The following is a 24520-nucleotide window of genomic DNA, read 5'->3' on the forward strand; positions in this document are numbered from 1 at the left end:
GCTGCCCCTCACCGGCGACAGTGAACACGGGCATTAGGAAAACCCCGCAGGAACGTCACGAGGTATGCAGCTTCTGTTGCCAACCCCCCGAAACCAACGAAACCAAGCAAACGAAAACACTACCTGGTTCTCACCAGTAACTTCTTTTACATACCTCATTTCTCTGAACTCATTTTTCTTACCTGGGTTTCACATCTGTTGGGATTTCTTTCTTAACATTTAAGAGTTTTTTGCTTTTCTGTTTCACTTGAGACATTTCATTTTCATGTTTTTCAGGCATGGCTTGTTTTCCCTTTTGCTTTTCTGTATCCTATAAAAAAATTGACACAACTGCTGAGAAGGATTAACAAAAATGCCTGATATAGTGCTATCTGAAGGCAGAGACACAAAACCAAACATGTAGTAGATACACACATCACATGAATAAAAAGGATCAGCTCTTTTCTTCAAACCTCTCTTTATTGTGGGTCTGTCAGTTTTTCAGTCTTTGATTTACTATAAATTATGTTTTGGTGAGTGTGAGTTGTAACGAATGTCACTTTAACTTATATCCTGACTGGGGTGGGTGCTGACAGTGGTAGCAACAGATGGGTAGCTTCTTGTTTTTAAGCACTGGGGAGCAAAACCTTGCCTTTTGTACAAGAAAAGTTAACTCGGGACTACAATACAGAGTTACACACGACTGGCATTGTGGCCTGAGAAGGCCACAGCCCAGCTGCATCTCAGAGCAGTGCTGCCCCTGGGTCCTCGACCAGTTGAGCATGGAGACCATACCGTGCGTTTCAGAGTAAGGTGATGCTGCCCCAACACCCAGACGTGAGCACAGGGGGCTTGTCTCTAAACAGGGCAGGTATCGTTCAGGCACTGGTGACCCTGCCCGGGAGCCGCCTGTGGCGCGGGCGTGCACCGCTCACGCGCAGAAGGACCACACGCAGCACAGATGGGAAATGAAGAAAACAGAAACCTGGTTCTGTGCTCAGGGTGCATAGGGCCGGTCGGGGGAAGACATACCCGGCCGAAGGGCAGAGCTGTGGGTATGGGGGGAGCTTCCGACACAGGGCAGATGAGCGTCCACCCGACAGCATCCGGCTGCACGGTCCTGGCAGCCTGGATTTTAACAGGCCACACAGACCCATCTATTTAACTGCAGAGAGAGGGTAAAACAGCCTCCTGCACATACACCTTTTGAGACTCTTCTGAGTCATGCAGTATTTCCGGAACTCTGTAGACCGTGAGCCCCTACAGGACAGGAACCTGGTTCTTTCAAGCACCCAGCACTCAGGTACTCAACATGTATTTGCTGAATGCATGGGTAGAATAGGGTTGGAAAAGACATACATCCAAGAGAAAATGACCTCCCAAGATTGAAGTCCACTTTGGAAGAAAATGCACAAAACTGGCAAAGAGATCAGTCACAAAGAGACAGGAGCGCATGAACTCTGCGCAAGAGTGCCGAGGGGGCGGCATACAGACTGCTCGGCCGGGAGGAGGGCAACAGGCCCGGGGGCCGCCAGTCCTGAGCTGTGTCTGTAAGGAAGCAAACGACCGGGCAGGAGATGGGACAACCAGGAGAAAACCAACAGCAGAGAAGGGAGGATGATGCCAGTGGGTGCACAGAGGGGGCCTGCTGGAGAGGGGCCACTGAGGAGTGGTTAGGAAAACGCCGGAAAGGCAGAAAGGAAGTGGGGCAAAGTTGTGGAGCAAGTCTGTGCTGAGAACGCTTTCCAAACGCTTATTCATATCAGAGACGGCTGGGACCCCACTTGAGGACCAGTAGCTGGCATTCTGCTCCTCTGCAGTCATCTGTCACAGAGAAGATACGGGATACAACGCCAGCCGCATCCCTGACATTTGGCCCAGAGCACCCGCCAAACGTCAGGGATGCACAGGGGAGGGCGGCTGGCCAGGAAGTGTCACGTGTAAATTTTATTTTAAAAATTAATATATGTGGATGACACTGCTGGATATCTTTAAGAAATCATTTTTTAAGCCACTAGATTACGACTGAAAAAGAATTCTGCTCTACAATATTAAAGGCTCTATTTGGATCATTTCAAATTTGAAATACAGTTATTTAAAAGTAGAAATGCCAGAACAGAAGTACGCCCTCACTTTTCTGCATACCACTTATAACTCACACTCCCCGACACAGTCACAACAGTAACATTAGCCTCCATTCATCTCATGGCCACGGTGTCTGCACATTTTGCTGTGTTACCCCTGATGCTCGTGACCTCCCCACCCCCCGGGAGCAGAGAATGGGGAGTGAGGCGGCCTCCCGGCGTGCGCTGGGTGGGTGCCCGGGCCAGAGGTCACAGTCCCTGCTCTACCTGCTCCCAGGGCCCGCTGTAGCAGCAGTGATCCGACAGGACACGGCCAATACAATCCATCAAAGTGACAGAATTCCTCCTCATCCTCTTTTTTTTTGCGGTACGCAGGCCTCTCACTGTTGTGGCCTCTCCCGTTGTGGAGCACAGGCTCCGGACGCGCAGGCTCAGCGGCCATGGCTCACGGGCCTAGCCGCTCTGCAGCATGTGGGATCTTCCTGGACCGGGCCACGAACCCGTGTCCCCTGCATCGGCAGGCGGACTCCCAACCACTGTGCCACCAGGGAAGCCCCTCCTCATCCTCTTTTGATACTTAAAATCTGAGACAATTTACATGAGCCAGAGTCGTTACTATTCTAGATGGTCCCTAACTTTCAAGCTGTGTTTCCAGTTTCTAACTATTTCACCTTATTAGCAGGCTTCCTAATCTGTTCCCGGGGGAAGTGAAGATACTCACGCCCAGTGATGTGGAGCTTCTGCAGGGGAGTGACTGCCTGGGCGTGTCTGTGCACTCTTGAGCACTAGCCCTCAGAACATGTGCGCGTGTTGAACACAGCACATTCACTGTGTGTGAACCCTGCTCTACGGGGCCGTCCTACCTCCTTGAGGAGCGGGTCTGTGTCTGGGTTGGAGGTCTCTGTGGTGGTGGAGGAGCTGTCGTCGTCGGCCAAGGAGTCCTTCAGCTCGTCTTCCTGGGCCTTTCCCTTTCCCTTCTTCTCCTTTTCCTCTTGCTTTTTAGGTGGTTTTACCTTGCGCTGAAGAGGCTTTCCTTTCCCTGGGGATGACAGTGAATGTAAAATGACACTTGATTTTTAAACAGCTTGGAAAACAAAGCCATTAAAACTTTTTTTGAAGAGACTGAACTCTGATTAATAACTGTTTCTTTCTCTACTTCAGTTCTTCTCTAAAGCTTTTGAAATCATGTTTGACTTTTCGATTAGAATATTTTAAAAAATCAGCTTTCTCGAGGCGTGAGTTATATACAGTAAGATACACCCATTTTAAGTGTACAGTTCCATGAGCTTTGGCAAACCCACTAGTTGTGACAAATCTGTATGTCTCTCAGAAGACAGCTGACCCTTGAACTGCAGGGGGTTAATCGGTGTATAACTTATAGTTGGCCCCTCTGTACCCTCAGGTTCAACCAACCATGGACCGTGTAGTACTGCAGTCTCTACTGCTGAAAAAAAAAAAAAATCCATGTATAAATGGACCCGTGCAGGTCAAACCCTTGTTGTTCAAGGGTCACCTGTACTTTTTTATATCCCGGAGGGTGATGTAGCTTTGAAAAGTCACAGACGTGAAAACCAGAGATCCTTTCAAATCTTTCTGGAGATGGGAGCCTGAAGGTGACACGGGGTGAGCTGCATGTATGTCACTTGCAGGGTGCTGAGAACCCCGGTAGCTGGGTCCAAATCCTGGTTCTTCCCTGACTAGCAGTGTGACCTTGGCCTCTCATCTGCAGACTGGGGGAGATGACCTCACAGTGCTGTGATGAGGAATTACATGAAGCCCTTAGGACAGTACCAGGCATATAAGTACCAGCTAATGCTATATATGGACAGAGGGTAAAACAGAACTACGAAAAGCCTATTATTTTAATTTTTTCAACCTTAGCATTTTACATTTTTTATTATTATTATTATTTTTGGCCATGTGGCATCTTAGCTCCCCTACCAGGAATTGAACCCACATCCCCTGCATTGGAAGCACAGAGTCTTAACCATTAGACTGCCAAGGAAGTCCTATTATTTTAAAAGATGTGGATGTTCCCGAGACAGATGAGAAAACAACCCTCGACACATTCGAGTGCCTGCCGTTTCCCAGGCAGTGTGGCGTGTCCTGGGAACACTGCAGTGAACACCAATAACATAACGCCAAGAGCCCTCCTGTCTGCGGCAGAAGGGAAGGACCTGTCCCGCTCTGGCCCTGAGAGCCCTCGGATTTCGGAGTCTGAGTGTCTAGTGGTTCATGCTGAAAGCACTTCCAATTTTCCTGCATGGCTGACATTAACCCCCATGCAATGCATTTCCCACCTGAAATTATACCTTTTTATCATGCTCAGGTTCACTGGGTGAGAGGCATTATCTGTATAAATAATCTGTATTCACAATAACCTGAAACCTCCTTGATAAATAGAAAAGATCTGGAAGTGATTAAAAAAAAACTGCACTCAAAATTTGAAGCCATAGATGTACAAATAAAGGAGAAAAGGAAACAACAAACCAGCAGTTAGTTAAAAAATCTTATTTCATGAAAGAGTAGTTTACACTTTTACCTCCAAATCCCCATCTTTTACTGACTTTTTTTTTTTTTTTTCTGACTTCTTAACATGCTGCCCGTGGACGTCTGTCCCCAGCACCTTATAGAATGTGATTTTGACAACAGCCCAACTGTCAGTGCGGGTGACCTCTAGCACTTCTCATTCTACAAGACCTCTCGGTTCCACTGGACTCTTTGGATTGTCCCCCTCCCTGTCCCTGCTGGACCCCAACATCATCACCCTCTTCCGGTACTGTGATTCTTCTGACACCTGGCTTCATCTTTGCTGGTGTTCCCTGGAAATCTGCCCTTGGAACTTCTTCCCTTTCCTTTCATATTCTCCTTTGGGGCTGAACTTTAATTAATTTGACATAAGCAATTCAAATCTAAAATGTCCCAAACTGAGTTAAACAACCTAGAAACATCTTTTGGTTCTCAGTCTAAAATAATGGTTCTTGCACTTTAGAACAACCTAGGAAGCTTTTAACGAACACTGCTCAGGGCTCCACCCCGCGAGATTCTGATTAAGTGGTTCTTGGTGGGACCTGGACGTGGGTACATTTTTAACAAGCTCCTCTGGTGGACCCACTACGCAGCCAGGCTGAGGGTCACTGCTCTACAGTATCAGCACCAGTCCATCACCCAGGCTAGTGGCTACCTCACTGTCGTGTATGGTTTCTTCTGCTGCTTCTATTCCCAAGTTCAAAAGTTGGTGGGAGAGGAGAGAGTGCCCCTTCCCTAGAGGAAGGACTAATGAACTGAGTGGATCAGACAAGAGGACAGGCCCACATGTACCCATAAGCAGTCCCTGCTGCTCCCTGCGAGGCTGCACGCTCGGGGTGGCGTGTCTCCCTCTTGCCGCTGGCAAGCTTGTTCCCACGGGTCTCTACTCTTCCTCAGGGCTCCCGGTTCTTAAAGTGTTTTCCCAGACCAGCAGAATCAGCAACACCTAGGAACTTGTTGGAAATGCAAATTCTCAGGCCCCTCTCTAGGTGTACTGAACCAAACCCGGGGTGGGGGGACCCGGCAATCGGTGTCAACAAGCCCTCTTGGGGACTGGAATGTAGGGCTGATCTCAGAATCCTTGGCTTGGGCTGTAAATTCCACACAGATTTATGAGACCTGAGCTGGGCACTGCAGGCACAGGATCGGCTGCCTTGTTTCCGGTTTCTCGTGACCTCTGTGTGTGTATATCCCGTGGGAGTCTCAGGAGGAAAGGTACCTGAAGTAGAGTAGAATTTGGGCAATTCCGAGCCACCTGGATGAAATGATCCAAAGAGCCCAATTCCACCATCAAGTAGTCACTCAAATGGATTCTACCTCTAAGACCTCTAATTCCTTTCTTACCTCACTCCCACTGCCACTTCCTCAGCTCAGGACTTGCCCTGTGCCTGGCCTACTGTAACGGCCCCATCTTCCTGTCGTCTCTCCTTATACCTTCCACCCTGCCAACAGCATTACTTTCCTTTTGAAACACTTCTTAAATACAAAAACTTGATTCTCACTGTTTTCTATAGGATAACGTTCAAACTCCTTTACAGTCTGGACCCATCTATCTCTCCAGGTCTGCTCTAGCCTTGTCCCGAGCCCTTCCTTAGCCCTTGGCCCATCGTGGAACATTCAGTTTCCAGAGGCCAAGCTACCAGTTCACACCCCCGTGCTGTTGCTGGGCACAGAAGCAAGAGTAGGAACCTTGGAAGTGGGAATAGGAATTCTGAGGGAGACTGCCCTCTCAAAGATAAATTAACTCAATACACAGTGGAGGAGACTGGAGGTCTCCTAGCCTTATGGGAACCATGACTTAACGGATGCATGATCAGTAACAGAAAATTAACCCATCCAAGTAAAGACGGTACAAGCTGAAGGGAGAAGCAGCTTAGTAAACTCAAGTATGTTTCCAGCAGTGACCAAAGGAGAAACATACGCAACATGAATGACAGGTTCCTCAAGCTTCACACCACTGCCTGGATAAACTGTCCCGGAGGCCACTCACCCTACGTCTACCCCCTCCCGCCATCGGCGAGCAGACTCCTGGCTGACCTACTGCGATCAACACTCACCCCTAGGCTCTATTCCTTGTACAGTCTTAGCACCTAAAGGGCAGAGATTAGGCCGCACTGAGCTCTCCATCCTCAGTGCCTTCCGAGGCTCAGCATGCAGCAAGTGCTCAGAGCCAGTGTCTCCTGGGCCGCAGAAGTGAGTTTTGGGCCTTTCTGAACAGTGAAATACACCAACAGCATGACCTGCTCTGAGACTTGCTGCCCCAAGTCCAGAAGCTTCTCCATCTCAATCCTTCATGACAACTTACTCAGGTTTCACTCCAGAATCACGCTTCACTCCATTTACGTAACACTCTTGAAGTGACAAAATTATAAGGCTGGAGAAATGATTAAACCTCCTCTGGGGTTTAGGCTGGGGGGAGGGGGAGAGTGGGAGGGAAGCGGGTGTGGCTAGAAAAGGGCCCATAAGGGATCCCTGTGTCTTGACTGCATCAAACTCAGTATCCTGGTTGTGATGCTGTACTGCAGTTTTGCAACATGTTATTGGGCGAAATTGGGTAAAAGGTACAAGGGATCTCTCTGCATTAGTATTTGCAACTGCATGTAAATCTATAATTACCTTAAAAGTAAAAAAAAAAAAAAAAAAAAAAGTGTATGTCTCACTGAAATTTAAAAGCACAAAGTCCCCAAGAGGTCACATGCGACCAAGTCATGGCATGTTCATGGCGTGGGTACTAATCCTCGCCAAGTACATTAATCCTTCAGAACACATCAAGTGTTGTCTACTTCTAAGAAGCTAAACACATTTTTTTTCTTTTGCAAATAATAGGTCCATTTGGCCTGAAAGCCACCCTTCCAAACTCTATTCCAACTTTTTTCTTGACATGCCAAAGACTGGATCTCTCATTCTAACCTCTTGTCTGTCCGTGAAAAATGGGAGATTTACAAATGTCTACCTCACAACTGACCCACTGGGCCACCCTGTTCCACTCACTGAAAAACAAACAAAAGGAACATAGTTCAGGGAAGTTGACAATGATCTCCTGTCCTTCTTATAACACAGACACTCCAGGCATAATTACCTTAAATGACAGGCTGCATTAATTACAAATCCCCTGTTCTTAGACACTTAGTTTCCAATTTCCACTATTATAAAACATGAGGTATGTAAGGTCATCTCCTGATGTTAAATCTCCAGATATGAGCTTACTGGTTTTCAAAGGACACACGTGCATTATTTTATCTTTATGGCTTTTGACATACTTTAGAAAACTGGCTGCTTTTTGCAATCCATGAACACACAAACTTCTTTTTAACATAGCTACCACTGAAAAATTTTTTTCTGTACATAATCTCTGGCTCCTAGGCTACTGACACTTCTAGAGATACATAATTTGAATGCCCAAATTAGAGAAAGTGAGGAAAGTCATTTGACAGGTTAAATTCTAATCATCAACAATGAACTAGAAATTAGAAGATAAGCCTGCTAAGGGTATGACAATGACCATGAGAGGCTGGCCAGTGCTCTTATGTGACAAGCTTTCTTGCCCAGGTCTTCATGTCCTGACTCCAGGGGGTAAGAAGAGGCCTGGTGTCCCTGTGATCCTTCCCCCCAAGAAGGGTTGGCCATGGCTGGCTGGAAAAGTAAACCTGGGGTGCCTTCCGAAGCCCTAACCATCTATCTCAAGCTGCCATCCCCAAACACACAAGTTCTGTTACGAAGTTTCAGACCTGGAGGGGAAGCAGGAAGTCCCGCTTGGACTCTCTGCATAAGCTTCTTCTCCACCTAAGTTCCATCATGGGCAGGAAGGTGGTGGAGAGGTTATGGATGCCTAACTGGCGACTGTGAGAAGTGGGTACTTTATTGCTCCTTGTGTGTGTGCTTCTGGGGTAGAAGGCCTGAGAGAAAACACGAGGTGCAAGTTAGAAAGTGGGCCCCAAAACCCACCTCACACTGCTGACAGGTGACAAGCACTCATCCAGACTCAGTGGGTGAGTGTGAAACCCTGCCACCCAACTCCGACAGGGGCTACTTCCTGCAGCTACTGCATCTCGGCGAGATGACAGGGTCAGCTCTCCTCAAAATGAAGTATCCGGTTGGTGGATGCTCTTAAAAATGGTCAGAATGAAATAGTTTCTTCATTACTTTAAGGCCTAATTAAGTATATATTTCCTAACAGTTGAGTGGATTCAAAAATCTTTATTGACAAAAACCATTTGTCCCCACCTGCAGGACCCCTGGGAGCTAACCTCAGAGGGTACAAGAACACGAGGCAGGCTGCTAAGTGTGTGTGACGGAGCACCACACCACCTGCTGCTGACGGGTCCGGCATCTTCACCTAACAGGGATGCTCTGACCCTTATGAGATAATCCAACCACAAGTGACTGTACACACCCCCAGAGGCCCCACAGATGCTGTGCGTGTGGGTGAGGCATGATGCAGTGGGGCGTTAAGATTCAACGTCACACGGCCAACATAAAGCATCTGTGTGGAGAACATTCCCGTTCTCTCTGCAACAAAGACACAACGCCCAGTCTATCACCCAGTGTCCTCAGATTCCTCAGCGGGACTTCAATGCCAGCAAAGTCTGGTTTTTCAGATGAACTCTCCTGCCTCCTTTTCCTGCAGGAGAACTATATAACGATGCTTCCCTTTGGCCTCAGCCGCCAGGAAATTTGCAGCTCAATTTAACACTGAATGGTAACAACGAACTTTACTCTAGGTTTTTGTTGAGATAGCACCATAATTAAAAACAAACGGATAAAACATCGAAAACGACTTTGTCTTTGATTCACTGTTTTACATGTGCTTTAATCCTTTAAACTACCACTAATCGTTTTAAAAGTAGGCAAAATATGAATTATCCATTTAAAGAATACGCCCGACTCACTCAGCTCCTCTTTTGTCTTCACTAAGAAGCGAATAAAGGAATTTGTAATCGCTAGTTTGGGGCAAGTTGCTTTGGTTGTCTCTCTCCAACTTTAAATCGTTTCACTTAATGCCCACCCAAAAGAATTACTTCAAGACCATTTCGATTACTAGCAAATGGTTTCTCTGAACGTGTGCCGTGCCCGGCAGCTGTGGACCTAAGCCAGGCAATGACAGTTACACCTGACTGAAGGTTCGGAAGAATCTCTGGAGGATCATCCATTCTGACAGGAATCTGTCTTTCTCCTCATCTTTTGCCTGGTTAAAAGGTCTAAGTGAGGCCAATAAACAGTACAGACCAACATATGATTTATTTGGGTCAGTACTGGTCATGTAAGTTTACGTCTCCCTACTGGTTCTGAAATGATACGTCAATATGAGTATGATAACCTGAAACATACCAAAAGGTGCATATGAAGGAACTCTTCGGGAGTTCTTTAAGCTAAAGTAAATATTGTTTTCAAAAATCAGTAGCAATTCCCGTCTTATTTTGTCATATTAAGTTCTGTGCTTAGACAGTGAAGATACTGGTTTAGCCCACTAGAAGGTAGAAAAGAATTTTTATTAAGTGAAAAAGATTTACATCTATCCCAGGAAAGGAATTACCTATGAATTTGCGGGCAGACCCATATTCTCTTTTGTTCTAGTTTTCCTTGTATCCTTAGAAGGCTGTACATACCTTCTGAGGCGCTGAAGCAGAATAAGGGACACGGGACTGAGACAAAAAGGCCGCACAGCCATAACCGTACGCAGCACACAGAGTTCAGTTATTTAGGGTTTTCACAGAAGTATCATGTCCGATTAGATTTTGGATTTCTTTATTCTAGAAATAAAATATCATGGATATTCTAGAGCAAACTTAATACAACTCAATGCTGGGAAAGGATAGCTTCTGTCTTCCCATTTAGGCATTTCTCTCCACTATCTTTAAGGGCAACTCCCAGCTGCCCAAAAACCCACTAGATGGACATTACATGAAATTCCTAAAAATCTTATATGTTCTGGTATAATGTTATAAGTCATAATTCTAGTTATTACTTTAAAATGTATATCTCAAAAATAACTAAATTTCCTTGTCAATTACATTATTATGAACTTTCATCAAATCTTTAACCGTGGTCATTTTTAAGTCTTTTGTCATTTACAGACAGTTCTCGGTGTACTCTGCTGCTTTTGCAGAAATGTTCCTATAAAAGGGTTTCATCTTCAAGGAATTCATGGCAAAGACTCTGACAAGTACAGGTTTCTGGTAACTGACTCTACTGCTGAACTGAATGAAGAAGCATTTTCAGAACTCTGATGGAAAACTGATGAACTCATAAAAGTGCCAACAAAAGATCAAGATGAAAAAAATTAATTACATGGGACTGAGTGAACTGATGAGGAAGATTATATTTTTTGTGACTGTTTGAATAAAACAAAAACAAAAAACCTACTAGATGGGCCCAGCCCCAAACCACCCCCCAAAAACATTCACTGGTTACATTCCCCTAGTGAGTGGGGCTGTAATGGCTCAACACAGGTTATCCCAATCTCCTGCAGATACCGTTAAATAGAGAATCTGATTCGGCACTCTGGGTTGGGGCCCAAGATTCGACATTTCTAAAAGCTCTCAAGTTACGTCACTATTGCTGATCCCTGGACTTCAACTCTGGGCAGCAAGGCCTCAAGACACTTACCCAGTACCCTCTCTTCCAGGGCGGGGTGGGGAGGGCTCCTCTATGTAGGGGCAGCCACCGTACTTCCTGTCCTGGTGGCAAGCTGACCCCCGAGGGCCTGCTTCCCCAGAGCCTACGCTAGCCCTTCTCTCTGCTCACTCTCGTCCAGCGTCTCTGCCTTTGTTGGGCGAATCAGGTTGCCTTCACTCCAAGTGCTAACTACCTTGGCCTGTGGGGCTGTACACGTAATAGAGGAGGGAGCAGAAAGCTTACCAGCCAAGCGCCGGGCTCCACCAGGACCTAGCAGATGCCCTGCTTTGCAGTGAGGAGCATTTACAGTGGATTTTAGTTTCAGCTCTAAGTCCAGTCTGTCTGCTCCCTTGGTGGGCGGCCCAGAGGCAGGAGGGGTGACCCATCAGATCTGCACCCCTAGGACCCTCTACACACACTGCCCAGCCTCGACAGTGGAGCCTGCACAAGCCCCAGTGTTCACTGAGGAGCCTGGCAGTGACTCATGGACACCTTGGACTCTCAAGCTCCCATCATCCAGGCCCAGGCCTGGTACAGGTCGGGATGACAATCTCTATCAGTCACTCTGAAATCCCAAAAGCTTTCAAAGCTTTTTCTCCCCAACTCACTTAGAAACAAAACCTCTTTTGGTGGCACAACTGAACTGAACTGACATGAAGCTGCTTTTATGGTCTCATTAATCTCATGGCACGTCATCGTATACCTTTCTGAAAACCTGAATTCCAAAAAAGGTGGCTCTCGAGTGTTGTATAAAGGACGGTGGACCTCTAGGTCTGTGGCCTCGCTGGTGCTAATGGGCTTTACTTCCGTTACACCCCCACACCTCACTTCCAGGCTGCACCTGAGGGCCTGTTACTGTGCGGAACTGCTTTTTCTCCCAAACCCTAAACCCTCACGTCTCCTTTTCACACCTTGGTCTCCTCTCATTCCCTTGCTTCCATCATCCCTGTAACTTGACTTATTGGAGTCCCAGCCCTTGACTTGTCCAATCTCCCTGTCGGTGAGCCCCCTTCTGTGTTAAGGTCCTGCTAATTCCGCACAGCGTGGCACACCCATTGTTCTCCTGCCAACGCCCCACGACGTTCTCAGCCCCGGTCTCTCTGCTGTCCTTGCCCTGCAGGGCTCCAACCACCCCGTGTTCCCTCTTCACCCGTGGGCTGCACAGTCAATGGAGAAGAACGGCACAAGCGTGAGGGAGGCCACAGTGACCCTCAGCTGGGTCCCCAATGTTGCCCGAGAGACTGCTCTGCAAATTCAATTCCCATGTCCTATGGACTCCCAGCCTACAGAAATCTCAGCTATTTGAGGTCTGATCATTCCAGACTTCCTCTACCTTCTGTTTCTACCCTACTGCTTCCCCTTTGGCCTCAGAAGCTACCAATCCCTCTGCGTCCACGCGCCTGTGGAACACGTGCCCTCGTATACTCTGCGGAGCTGGGTCCCACGCACCCACCTCTCCGGGTATTGGGTCGCACCAATTACCTACTTAAATGCTGCTCCTCCTTGTGGAGGAGGTGGTGTCGTGCAGCTGCGAGCTGAGGGTTCGGGTTGGGCCTGGGCTTGGCTCCTGTGTCTGCCTGACGTAACCCTTCTTAGACTGGGCTTCCCCCCTGCAAACAGAGTCAGCGCAACGCCAATCACCCAGGTGCCCGAGGCACTTGCGGTCGTGTCTGGAACGTCAGGAAGCGCTGACAACACCACTGCTCTCAGCTCTACCCCCCTTTCTGTCCTTGGCCCACAGATATTTTCAAGCAACATGTTCTCCTATTATTTTTCTTCACTAAAAACACTACTGCAAGATATACGCATCTTTTTTTTTTTGGCTAAAAATCAAAGAACATGGAAACTACAGATTAAAGAGTAACCTCCACCCCTCACTCACTGGCCCCTCACATGCACACCAAGAAGTGGCCACCGGTAACGGGCTGGTGTGCCAGGTGCTCTCCAAGCCACAGTTACCTGGCTTCTAGGCTCACTTCACAGAGACTCTTCCTGCCAAGGTCCTCCAGGCTCTGTGGAGCTCGGTTCTCCCTCTGCTCTGGCCTTGCTGGGACGTGCCAACCACATCTGCTACCTGCTTCCCGTCACACTGTCTGCTGGCCTTGTCCTCGGGATTCTGTCCTCAGCTCTCTGCTCATCCCATTCCTAACCCTCAAGACCGAGCTCCAAGCAGACAATTCCCGCTGGGATGTGCCACAGCCAACTGCAACCCAGCAGCCTAGTGATGGCAGCGCCATTTCCTGCCCTAAAAATCACAGCAGTGCCTACCCCCTACCATGTAAGTAGAAGCTATTCTCTCCACTTTAAAGGTAACAAACGGAGGCTCAGGGAAGTAATTTTCTCCAAATCACACAGTTAGTAAGTGGCAGAGCCAGGATTTGATCTGGCTCTGCCTAAAGGTAGAGCCTGGAATGTGAGCCCACGTCACTCGGCTTCTCCCCACCTGAGATAAAGCTGCCCCTCAGACTGCCAACGGCAGAAACAAGGGTGGCGGCAGATCCCACTGTTTCTGCAGTGAATGCAGACACTGAAAATGGCTGCACCAGGCTCAGTGCGTTCTCAGGTTTTAACCCTCAATCCAGCAATGGCCCCTGTCCAGTCCCCAGGACTCGTGTGTCACAGGAGGAGAAGCCACAGAAGTACAGAATCTAATGACTGCCCAGCCGTAGGGCCCCTGCTCAGGCAGCCATGAACAGAGGGCATTTCTGGGTCCCATCTCCCGGGAGGAAAAGTGACTGCTGGGATGACTAGAGAAGTGACTGGATGGCCTGCAAGCCATCTACCCAGAGAGGGCAAGAGCAGGAAGACCCCGCTCATATGAAGAAGGGTCTTTCTGAACAGTCTCCAAAAGCCAGACGTCACTGAAGCTCATTACAAGGAAGATTTCTTTGAGCTACTGGAAGGGCAGGGGAGAGAACAGGGTGCTTCTGAAAAGAGAAGGTTCTTTAATGTAAACACGAGACTATTTTAGCAGGGGCGCTGGGGTAAGCTTTAGAGAGATGATAAAGGTTCCACCTGGCTAAGAGCCTATGGTTTTATCATCTATCACTATTTTGCAACCCCAAGATCAACGCCCAACTTTTTTTTTTTTTTTTTTTGCGGTACACGGGCCTCTCACTGTTGCGGCCTCTCCCGCTGCAGAGCACAGGCTCCGGACGCGCAGGCTCAGCGGCCATGGCTCACGGGCCCAGCCGCTCCGCGGCATGTGGGATCTTCCCGGACCGGAACACGAACCCGTGTCCCCTGCATCGGCAGGCAGACTCTCAACCACTGTGCCACCCGGGAAGCCCCCAACGCCCAACTTTTAAAGTTCTTTTAAAAGACCGAGTTTCTACATGTATGTTATATTTCAATAAAACCACTTATTGAAGAAGAAAAAAAACACAACTAAGATCTGGCTCTTTCCTTCTTTCCACACAGCAGCAGTGGGAAGGCTACCAAGTGGGGTGGCCGCTCATGTGAAGCTGGTACTCATTGTCTCCTTGTGGGCTCAAGAATCACTAATAATGTGGTACCCACGCTCCATCATTACACAGCTTTTAGTAGGTCGACTCTCGGACCACTGTGAACAATAAAAAACATGTTTAAATTTTAAGTTCTAGATGAATGGCCCTGAAAAGAAAAACGGGCCTATGGTGGTGTTAGAGGACTATCTTAGACACAAGCAACAAGGTGCTCACTTCGACTGCCAGAGCCTCTCTTTGTGGTAAGAAGGGATAATATATGTTTATTTTATCCATGCTCTCGATAGGAGAAAAACGCATTATGTAGCTTGATCTAATTTATAAAAGGAACTTTAAGCATTCATTTAATATTACTGTAAAAATTACCCTAAAATATGTAAGCTCTATTAATAATGAGATAACAACAAAAAAAGATTTCTATGGAAGAAGTTAAATATTATTCAAGACTTTCTACTGTTTTAAATATCCAAATGCAAGTAATTCTAAGAAGACCAGATAGAACTAGTCTTCATATCACTGGAACTAAGAAATTCTCTAAAAGAAGACTCTCGGATTCTGGGGCATCAGGTTTCTTCTGGCCTCTCAGGGCTGCCAGGTTCCCTATTCCCTGTGCAAACCGAAGGCAAATACTCCTTGGTACCTCAGTGAGGGAGGGACTTAAATAGACTTAGAGTAATGTATTAGCATGGTTGCCACAGGAGAGAGAGGAAGATGCAAAAATGTTCAGGCTGTAAAGGGAATAAACTGAAATATAGCCAGAAGCCATTCACTATTTTTCACACTTTGATTCTGGAAGTTACAAATTAGCCTGCCTATGTATGTGTGGCGCGTAGACTTCAAAGAAGGGAGCCCCACGTTATGCTCTCGTGGAACTCTCTCTCCTGGAGTGTGGCTGGACCACACTTCTAATGAGAACACTGCAGAAGTGATGGGGGGGTCACTTCCAAGAGTAGGTCACAGAAGACCACGACTTCTGTCCTGCCAGCCTGTTCTCTCTCTTGCCTTCCTACTTGCTTGCTCTGGTAAAGCCAACAATGGCTTTGAGCTGCTCTATGCAGAGGTGGCTGGCCACAGTCAGAAAGGAACCCAGATCCTCAGTCCACCAGGCCGTGAAGAACTGAATCCTGCTGTCAACCACCTGAGCGAACCTGGAAGCAGATCCACCTTCAGCTGAACCTTACAAAGGCTTCAGCGCTGGCCAACACCCTGACTGCCGTCTTGTGAGATCCAGAGAAGCCGGCTAAGCTGCACCCAGATGCCTGACCCCCAGAAACTGTGAGACAGTAAATGGTCGGGTTTTAAGGCACTAGGTTTTGGGGTAACTGTTACTGAGAAATGGATAACTAATACAGCATGAAGAACTCTAAAGCAGGGGTCAGCAAACGTTTTCTGGAAAGGGCTAGACAGTAAATATTTTCTGGTTTGTGGACCTTACAGCCCCTGTTGCAGCTGCTCAGCTCTGCCACTGCTGCAGCACAAAAGCAGCCAGGGACCGTGATGAACGAATGAGCACGGCCGGGTCCTGATAAATCCTTCTTTACAACAACAGGTGATGCCTCGGCCCACGGGTTGTAGTTCGCCAACCCCTGCTCTAAAGCACAGGTTGTGCAGAAGTCCTATTTTTGAGTTAAAAGGCAGATGATCTCCGTTCTGTTAAAATTATTTTAACGATTAAAAAGCTCAACCCGCCACAGTAACACAGTAATCACACGCTGTTGAAAAGGAAAACGGCAGATGTCCAATAACTTCCTGAATTTGGCAAGTAATCTACGAAATACAAATATCTTTTATGACAAATGGGTACCTCTATCTGCATCCTGATATGGAAAAGCTGAAGTCCAAGAGCAGAGGTGAACCTGGGCCAGAAGAACACCTACTAAATTAGCTGCTCATCACAACTACGATCACAGTAGCCCCTTACACACGCGCTGGCTCTCCCCTCACGTGTCACGCTTTCCCGGCCGTGAGAACCCATGATTACCTTTGCTTTTCGACAGTGGTGAAGGCGGCTGCTCTGCAAACACTTCCAGGGCTGGGGAGTCGTGGTGGTCGAAGTCTTTGTCCAAGGCTTCGATGAGACTGGTGATGTCCGAGTCCTCCGAGCTGTGCCGTGTGCTGCCGGGGTGCTCTGGGTGGGACGGGTGTGTGAGGGGTGCGGGGGACAGCCTCTCGGGCTGTGGCTCCTGGTGCAGAGGCACTGGCGGTGGCGGTGGTGAGTGATGCTCCAGCGGGCTGTGGGCATGGTGCTGGCTGCCGTGCTGGCTCTGTTTTGCCCCCTTGGACTTCCTGCCCGCTGTGTGACCCTGGGCCACGGCATGTGAATCTAAGACCAGGGCGCTGGCTTTGCTCGCCGACTGGGCGTTAGTCCTGCTAGAGGTACTTGCGCTGCTTTTGGCTCTGACGTTTTCCACGTCAGCTGAGTTCCTATTGCCGTGACTGCTGTGTGGGTGGACTGGTGGGCCACACTGCTTATGACTCCCTGCGCTGGGTCGGGACGCCGAACCGCCTGTTCCACAGAACCCCCTACTGTGACTGGGATCACAGCTGAGTGTGTTCAAGCTGAAAAAAGGACCAACTGCAGATCAGTAATAGCAACCTACAAGATCTAAGATTAAAAGCATTACTTCATCACTATAGCCACCATAAATATGAACTACCCGAAGGAAAAAACAGCAAGAAACAGGATACTTTCCACAACTGGACTGGGTCTGTTCTAACTGACAATATAGGAATTGAGGTATTGATACAACTGAGAATATTTTAACCCTTATCAATATGATAAAAACATGGCATTTGCCGTGAGTTCTTAGTAACAGAGCACTATAGGCAGGGTATTAAAGATTTTTCCCCCTGAGCAAAGATGAAAAGAAGAAACTTATTTTTTCTTTGAATTACATCGGCCAAATCTATATATTGGAGAATTTATTTCCGGCAGGTGAACATACTTTCCTTCAGATGAAATACCAACGATTCTCCTGAGATCAAATGGTCTTCCCACATCAAAGGGCGGGTTCGAGGCCTCAAAGGATAGTCGCCTTCGAAATGGCTCCCAAATTCCTTGAGCTTCTAAATAGGCTGTTCCAATTACCAAGAGAAACAGTGCACTGCAGGGGTACAGAAGTTGGAGAATCGGGGTTCATTTGTGAGTGCAAGAGTAACAAAATGTGACATTAAAGGCAAGTTTCTTGGTAAAGTACAATATGATATAAAAAACAAAATGCCTGTGACATGACAAAAGAGCATTATGGATGAAAGGTTGCACACTGACTTTTCTAGAATGCCAACGTACACGGAGGCTCGTATGGAGGAAATAATTATTTGTATCAGAACAGACACTGGAGGGTAGCTTTTCTTTTACCAAGAAGAAGAAGCTCTTATCTTTTCTTTTACTTCTAACTCTCTAGGCCAACTCTTTTCCCTTAAAGGATGTGCAGGGTAACTATGTAAGTTAATTCAGAGGCGAGTACATCTCATTCTTAAAAAAACATAAAGAAATATGCTGAAAAAAAGATGAGGATGTTGACGGTTTAAAAAATATTTCTCATCAGTTTTATATTGCTTAGGTATGGCTCAGGAAGAATAAACTATTATGTGAGTACATTACAAATGCCCAAATCGAGTAACCGCCTGGTAAATTACGCATGTTTTTTTCCTTTAAGAAATTAACCTGTACTTAATTTGTATAACAAATTTCAAAGGTAGAAAAGACTCTGGTTTATCGTATATGCCACCCAAGAAGGGTTCAGTTCTGACTGCTCCCACTGGTGTATGTAGGCTTGACGAGAGAGGTCTGCCTGCTTTGTTCGTTGGTGCATCCCCGGCACTCCGAACAGTGACTGGCACGTAGTGGGCCCATGATAAACAGTGTCAAGTGATGCCTAAATACTAATCTCGAAAGAAGACACAAGTACCTCATTATTCCTGAGATGATGATGTACAGAGCCAGCTCCCAGTTGGGCCTGGGCAGGGCTTCTGCACAGGTTGCTAACATATGGTAAGGAAGGGATGCATTCAATACAAATACGAATTCAGAGCCACTGGTTGTTATAAACTTCAGTTCACGAATAACTCTAGAAGCTGTGAAATCAGGAGTAAACCTAAAACGGAATGATGGCAGTGAGACTAAAGTTTTTAAAAATATTCCACAAACAGTTTAAATATAATGCCTTTGAAACAGAACACAGAATTTTAGAGTTTGATACTTTTATTCAACTTTCTCATTTTAAGATGGACAAAGTATTGCCCTATGAGGTGAATAACCAAAACAACTATATTCTGTGGATAATTGGAGAAGTGACATAAAAAGAGAACAATAATCAGCTTCCCATGATCATTAACTAGGAAAGTATTCTCTGAGCTTCCTTCCCTTCCCTCCTCCTTCCTGCTTTATTTAATCCATACTCTTCTCCTACGGTGCATTCCCACTGCCTTTGTGTGTGTGTGTGTGGAGAACCACCCTAGCCCTACTGATGTTCATCGCCTGCAGCACTGCTTTCTGCCCTATATTATTTTTATTTTGTTAACTGTACGCTCCGCAAGCACACGCTCTGCACGCTGAGGAAAGGTGTCTTATTCCTCACGGTACCTTCAGGTGCCAAGTGTGTGCCTTACGTGGAGTAATGTAGTTACTTATAAAGTAAGTGTCCACTGAAGGTCATGAAATTATCATTCCATTCAGGGGATGGAAGTTTACATTTTATTATATAAACTTTATAACATAACAGGTAATCAGTTGTTAAAATATGCTGCAACTATTGCCGATGTAGGCATTAAAACTGTCTTCTGACCAAAATATCACACCTTTGTATACACTGCAGAACACAGAAAAACTGCATGTGTGTAACACAGGTGTCTGCCCTGCTGCGGAGACTGAATTTGTAGTCAGTTTCCTACACAACCTTGAAAGTAATTTTGAAACTGGTTTCTAAGACTATCTGATCCACTTTGGAGTTTCACAATTTTGAAAACAAAGATATGAAGAAAAAACCAAAGATTAAGTGAAGAAAAATATCAAATGAATATATTTGTGGATAAAGACCTTTTTTTGTGAGTATGCAAACAATTCTAGCATAAAGTTTGAACTCCAGTATAAAGTTAATGAGAAGTTAGTGACTTGTTATCGTATGAGAAAATACTTACAAAATGATTATGTCTTTAGAGGCATTGGCACTCAGTGCAAATTCTTGACAATTGACAACTTTAAAGCCATATCCCTCACACGAGTACCCACTGACTTCAATGGTTTCTATGTGAATTTGAAGTTGTCCTGTATTCTCTACTTTAAATGTTCTTTTCAATGTGAAATTTGGTTCTCTTAGTTTCAAACCTAAAGGAAAAAAATGAGGAGTGAGTATAAATCTTGCTATCCTGTGCTCCAGGTCCAAGTAATGATAATACCTTCTTTATGAATGTATCCCAGAGATTATGAACGGAGCCCCTCAGGGCAAAGAGATCAGCCATTACCCAGATTTCATCAGGAAGTATTCTACTTTGTTAAGTCATTTTAGATGGCAGAAGTTTAATTTTGCACTAAGTCCCCTACATACGAACGAGTTTAGTTCCAAGAGTGCGTTCGTAAGTCCAATTTGTTCGTAAGTCCAACAAAGTTAGCCTAGGTACCTAACCAACACAATTGGCTATATAGTACCACGTTGTAATAAGTTTATAATACGTTTCACACAAATAATACATAAAAAACAAACAAACACAAGAAATAAAACATTTTAAATCTTACAGCACAGTACCCTGAAAAGTACAGTAGTACAGTAAATAGCTGGCATACTGGGGCTGGCTGCAGTACTCGCTACATCACCACTGCTTTTACGGTTGCTTCTGGACATCCTGGGCTTGAAATAAAGGTACTGTACTACTGTACTCTATACAGTACTGTAAAGTACACAAAGGCACAACCACTTGTAGAGGACGCACACACGTGACAATGTGCGCCAGACACGTGAACTAACTTACGTGATTGGACATGCAAACGCATGTTTGCATCTTTGAAAGTCTGCAACTTGAAGGTTCATATGTAGGGGACTTACTGTGCTTTATTTTTCACATTCAGAGTAAATCATCTAAGGCATGCAATGAATACTGACATTTCAAATTTTTTAAGATCCAAACCAAACAACTCTGAAAGCAAGTCAGGGTGTTTTCTTAAAATCTCAAGTATCCATCATTAATATACACATGTGTACATGTAGAAATACTGTTCTTGTTTTTGGAATTATTTACTGTTGACAACAAACGCTGAAATTTGTGCCCTTGGATATGACAGGAATACTCACTGTCTGTACAGTCTTTTAATAATGCTTCTGTGATTTTAAAGCGCAAGGAGCTCCCTGGACCTGGAAGCTTGCCTGCGACCCTCAAGTTCTCAGTTGTTCCTTGTCCTTGGACCATCACAGCATCCATCACAGTCAGGTTATTTCTATGTAAGAACAAGAACCACAGATTTTCCTCCCATTAAATTTGCACAATCTTTTGATCTATAATTTTTACTGTTACTTTATAAACCATGTAAAAATTAATACACTAAATTAAATGGTGAAACATTTGCACTTGAAAAAATTTTAAATGTTTACACAAAGAGGAGTAAGAGTTTTTCACTTTGAAGAGTCACACACGGTACAGGAAGACAGTATTCAGGTCTTCTAGCTAAAAATATCACAAAGGTATGTTTCATGAGGGGTGGTGTGTGTGTGTGTATTTCAGGCAAAATGAATACCCTATTTCAGAAATAAATTAATGCAAATATTAATATTGAAACGAATCAGGAAAGGACTCTACGTAAGTACTAAAAGTCAACCCACACTTAAATCACAGAACATACCTGATTATGATTAGGGAAGAAACAGTTCTATTGTGAATTGGAGTAAACTTTACTTTGACAGATTTCTTTTCTCCAGGTTTTAAAATTAGGTTTAAAATTAAATGTCGGGAGAGGCCCTCTGTAAATCCCGTTGAACTCTGCAGTGGATGAGCCTTGAATCATTGGGTAAACAAGCAGGAGTCATTAGTATATTCTCTGGAAAAGTTTTTTTCCCTTTACCCCATCCACAGCCCAGTATTAGTTTCTCCAAGTGATCAACTATATAAACAATTTTATCCCTGATCATTTAGAGGCTGGATGGCTGGCAAGCAGAGCTGGGCAACCAATGATGACACTTTATATTCTGCATTAAGTCCCAGAAAGGGCTTTGTTCCCCAGGTCACCGAAGTCTTCATGTTTGTACTAAGCACTTGTTTTTGTGTACAGATCTTTTTATTTTTAACTTTAAAAGTTTTGAAACATGACACAAAAACAGAAAAGGACACAAACCTAAGAGATGAGTAGCTCAGTGTTTTAGCACAAAGCAAACAGCTGTGTACCGAACACCCAGCACCCCGAAGTCCTACTGGTGCTGTCCCCACTTTCAGTCACTGTTTTTCTGCCCCTCCCCTCAGACAGATATCAGCTGGAGGATCTTAAGGTTGCATCATTTTATTTGTAAAAATATTTCCAATTCATATCAAGCTATCTTTGAATTTTATTTTGAAAGCTAAGCCCATAATTACTGTTTCATAAACACTTGATGATTTAAAGTTCAAGTAATAGCTTAGTTTAATAATCAAAATATGACTTCCTGACAGTTACAGATAAAATTAAAAAACATTTGTTTTTTATTTTTAAAAAAATCATAGTTCACATATAAGGTTACACTGTTCTGATTTCAAGTAACGTTAATCTTACACTTTTTGGGGGGAAGGGTTGGTAATACTTGGGTATAAATGTCCATGGCTCTACATGGCTCTGCTAACTTGTGAAAGGAGAGTGCATTTTGTATGATTTTTCTACTATATACAGACCTATCTACTTCAACAGCATGATTCTACAAACATGACTTCATACTCAATAGACTTTGTGAAGCACACTTTTCAATTCTCACTTCTGAGGCAAATATTTTTTCCTACATCGAAAATTCTTCTCTGTCCATGTCTACTAGGACAACAATCTTTTGACTGCTCCAAAAGGGTTGGTAAATAGGTTCCCTTTTAAATGAACTATTCTGAGTAATTGATGAACACGTTAATACATTATACATATATTCGCCAAAACAACTAATTTAAACTCTGATGACTTGGAAAATACTTCAGGATGTTGTAATGCCTCTGGGATATCACTAAGGCCCTCAATAATTCTCAGTAATTGTTGTAGTGGTGGTTCTTAAAAAGGGATTCATGGACTCCTGGGGATCTCAGAGGTCTTTTTAGGTGTCAAAACTATTTTCAGAACACCGACAGACATTCTTTGCCTTTTTCACTGTGTTGACCTTTGCACTGATGGTCAGCAAAAGCAATGGTGGGAAAAACTGCTGACCCTTTAGCTAGAAGCAAGGCAGTGGCATCAAACTTCCCTAGTAGCCACTGTCTTCCTCACTGCCATGCACTTGCAGTTAAAAAAAAAAAAAACCCAAAACTGTTACTGATTAAACAGTAATAAATATTAATCTTATTAAATCTCAACCCTTGAGCACATGCCTTTTTTTGTTTTTGGATCACTGTGTTTTGTCATTTGTCTCTAGGTATTTTTTGATTTCCTCTTTGATTTCTTCAGTGATCTCTTGGTTATTTAGTAACATGTTGTTTGGCCTCCATGTGTTTGTGTTTTTTACATTTTTTTCTCTGTAATTTATTTCTAATCTCATAGTGTTGTGGTTGGAAAAGATGCTTGATGTGATTTTAATTTTCTTAAATTTACCGAGGCTTGATTTGTGACCTAAGATGTGATCTATCCTGGAGAATGTTCGGTGTGCACTTAGGAAGAAAGTGTAATCTGCTGTTTTCAGATGCAATGTCCTATAAATATCAATTAGATCTATCTGGTCTATTGTGTCATTTAAAGCTTGTGTTTCCTTACTAATTTTCTGTCTGGATGACCTGTCCATTGGTGTAAGTGAGGTGTTAAAGTCCCCTGCTATTACTGTGTTACTGTCGATTTCCTCTTTTATAGCTGTTAGCAGTTGCCTTATGTATTGAGGTGCTCCTATGTTGGGTGCATATATATTTATAATTGTTATATCTTCTTCTTGGATTGATCTCTTGATCACTATGTAGTGTTCTTCCTTTTCTCTTGTAACATTCTTTATTTTAAAGTCTATTTTATCTGATATGAGAATTGTTACTCCAGCTTTCTTTTGATTTCCATTTGCATGGAATATCTTTTTCCATCCCCTCACTTTCAGTCTGTATGTGTCCCTAGGTCTGAAGTGGGTCTCTTGTAGACAGCATATATATGGGTCTTGTTTTTGTATTCATTCAGTGAGTGTGTGTCTTTCGTTTTTGTTTTTTTTTTTTTTTTTTTTGCGGTACGTGGGCCTCTCACTGTTGTGGCCTCTGGAGTAGTTAGTAGACATTTTTACGAAAATGAAGTGCATCTGTTCCTTTAAGGAAACAACTGAAGCATTTGCTGCCAATGGTAAGATTTGAGTGTTTGAGCAAAATTTAGAGTTTTGGCCCTGTGAGCTTTAGAGCCAATAGTTAAAGAACACCCTGATGAGATTAGTGGTTGTAAGGATGAGTATGATTTTCTGGATACTGCAGAGTGAATTGTGTCAACATTTGGAAGCTCTCCATATCTTAGTGAACCAGTGTTTTCCGAATGACTGGTGCATGGTGTTATGATAACTAAAAAAGCAATTAAGACACTCCTTTCTGCAACTATATGAATGTGTCAGGTCAGGTCAGATATTTATCATATACTTCATCAAAAACGATGTATCATAAGAGACCGAATGCAGAAGCAGACAGGAGAATCTATCTGTATATTAAGTCAGAGAGCCATTGAAGGGCTCTGTAAAACAATCTACT

At 44.8% G+C, this 24520-nt stretch overlaps 1 protein-coding gene across 4 annotated transcripts in view; it reads right to left on the bottom strand.

Annotated features, from left to right (window-relative positions):
* Nucleotides 1-24520, bottom strand: part of TMEM131 (transmembrane protein 131) — a 192960-nt gene that overhangs the window by 13423 nt on the left and 155017 nt on the right. For 3 of the 4 annotated variants that reach the window (XM_032652120.1, XM_032652121.1, XM_032652119.1), the window contains 8 exons: nucleotides 21504-21655; nucleotides 20959-21101; nucleotides 19811-19997; nucleotides 18583-18768; nucleotides 17617-17775; nucleotides 16653-17230; nucleotides 2927-3102; nucleotides 183-310 (listed from right to left, as the gene is read on the bottom strand). In XM_032652120.1, the coding sequence (XP_032508011.1) occupies nucleotides 183-310; nucleotides 2927-3102; nucleotides 16653-17230; nucleotides 17617-17775; nucleotides 18583-18768; nucleotides 19811-19997; nucleotides 20959-21101; nucleotides 21504-21655 (1709 nt within the window). The remainder of the gene's footprint in view (nucleotides 1-182; nucleotides 311-2926; nucleotides 3103-16652; nucleotides 17231-17616; nucleotides 17776-18582; nucleotides 18769-19810; nucleotides 19998-20958; nucleotides 21102-21503; nucleotides 21656-24520) is intronic. The other variant, XM_032652122.1, reaches the window with a different exon arrangement.

Source organism: Phocoena sinus, chromosome 13, assembly GCF_008692025.1.
Source record: "Phocoena sinus isolate mPhoSin1 chromosome 13, mPhoSin1.pri, whole genome shotgun sequence".
NCBI lineage: Eukaryota > Metazoa > Chordata > Mammalia > Artiodactyla > Phocoenidae > Phocoena > Phocoena sinus.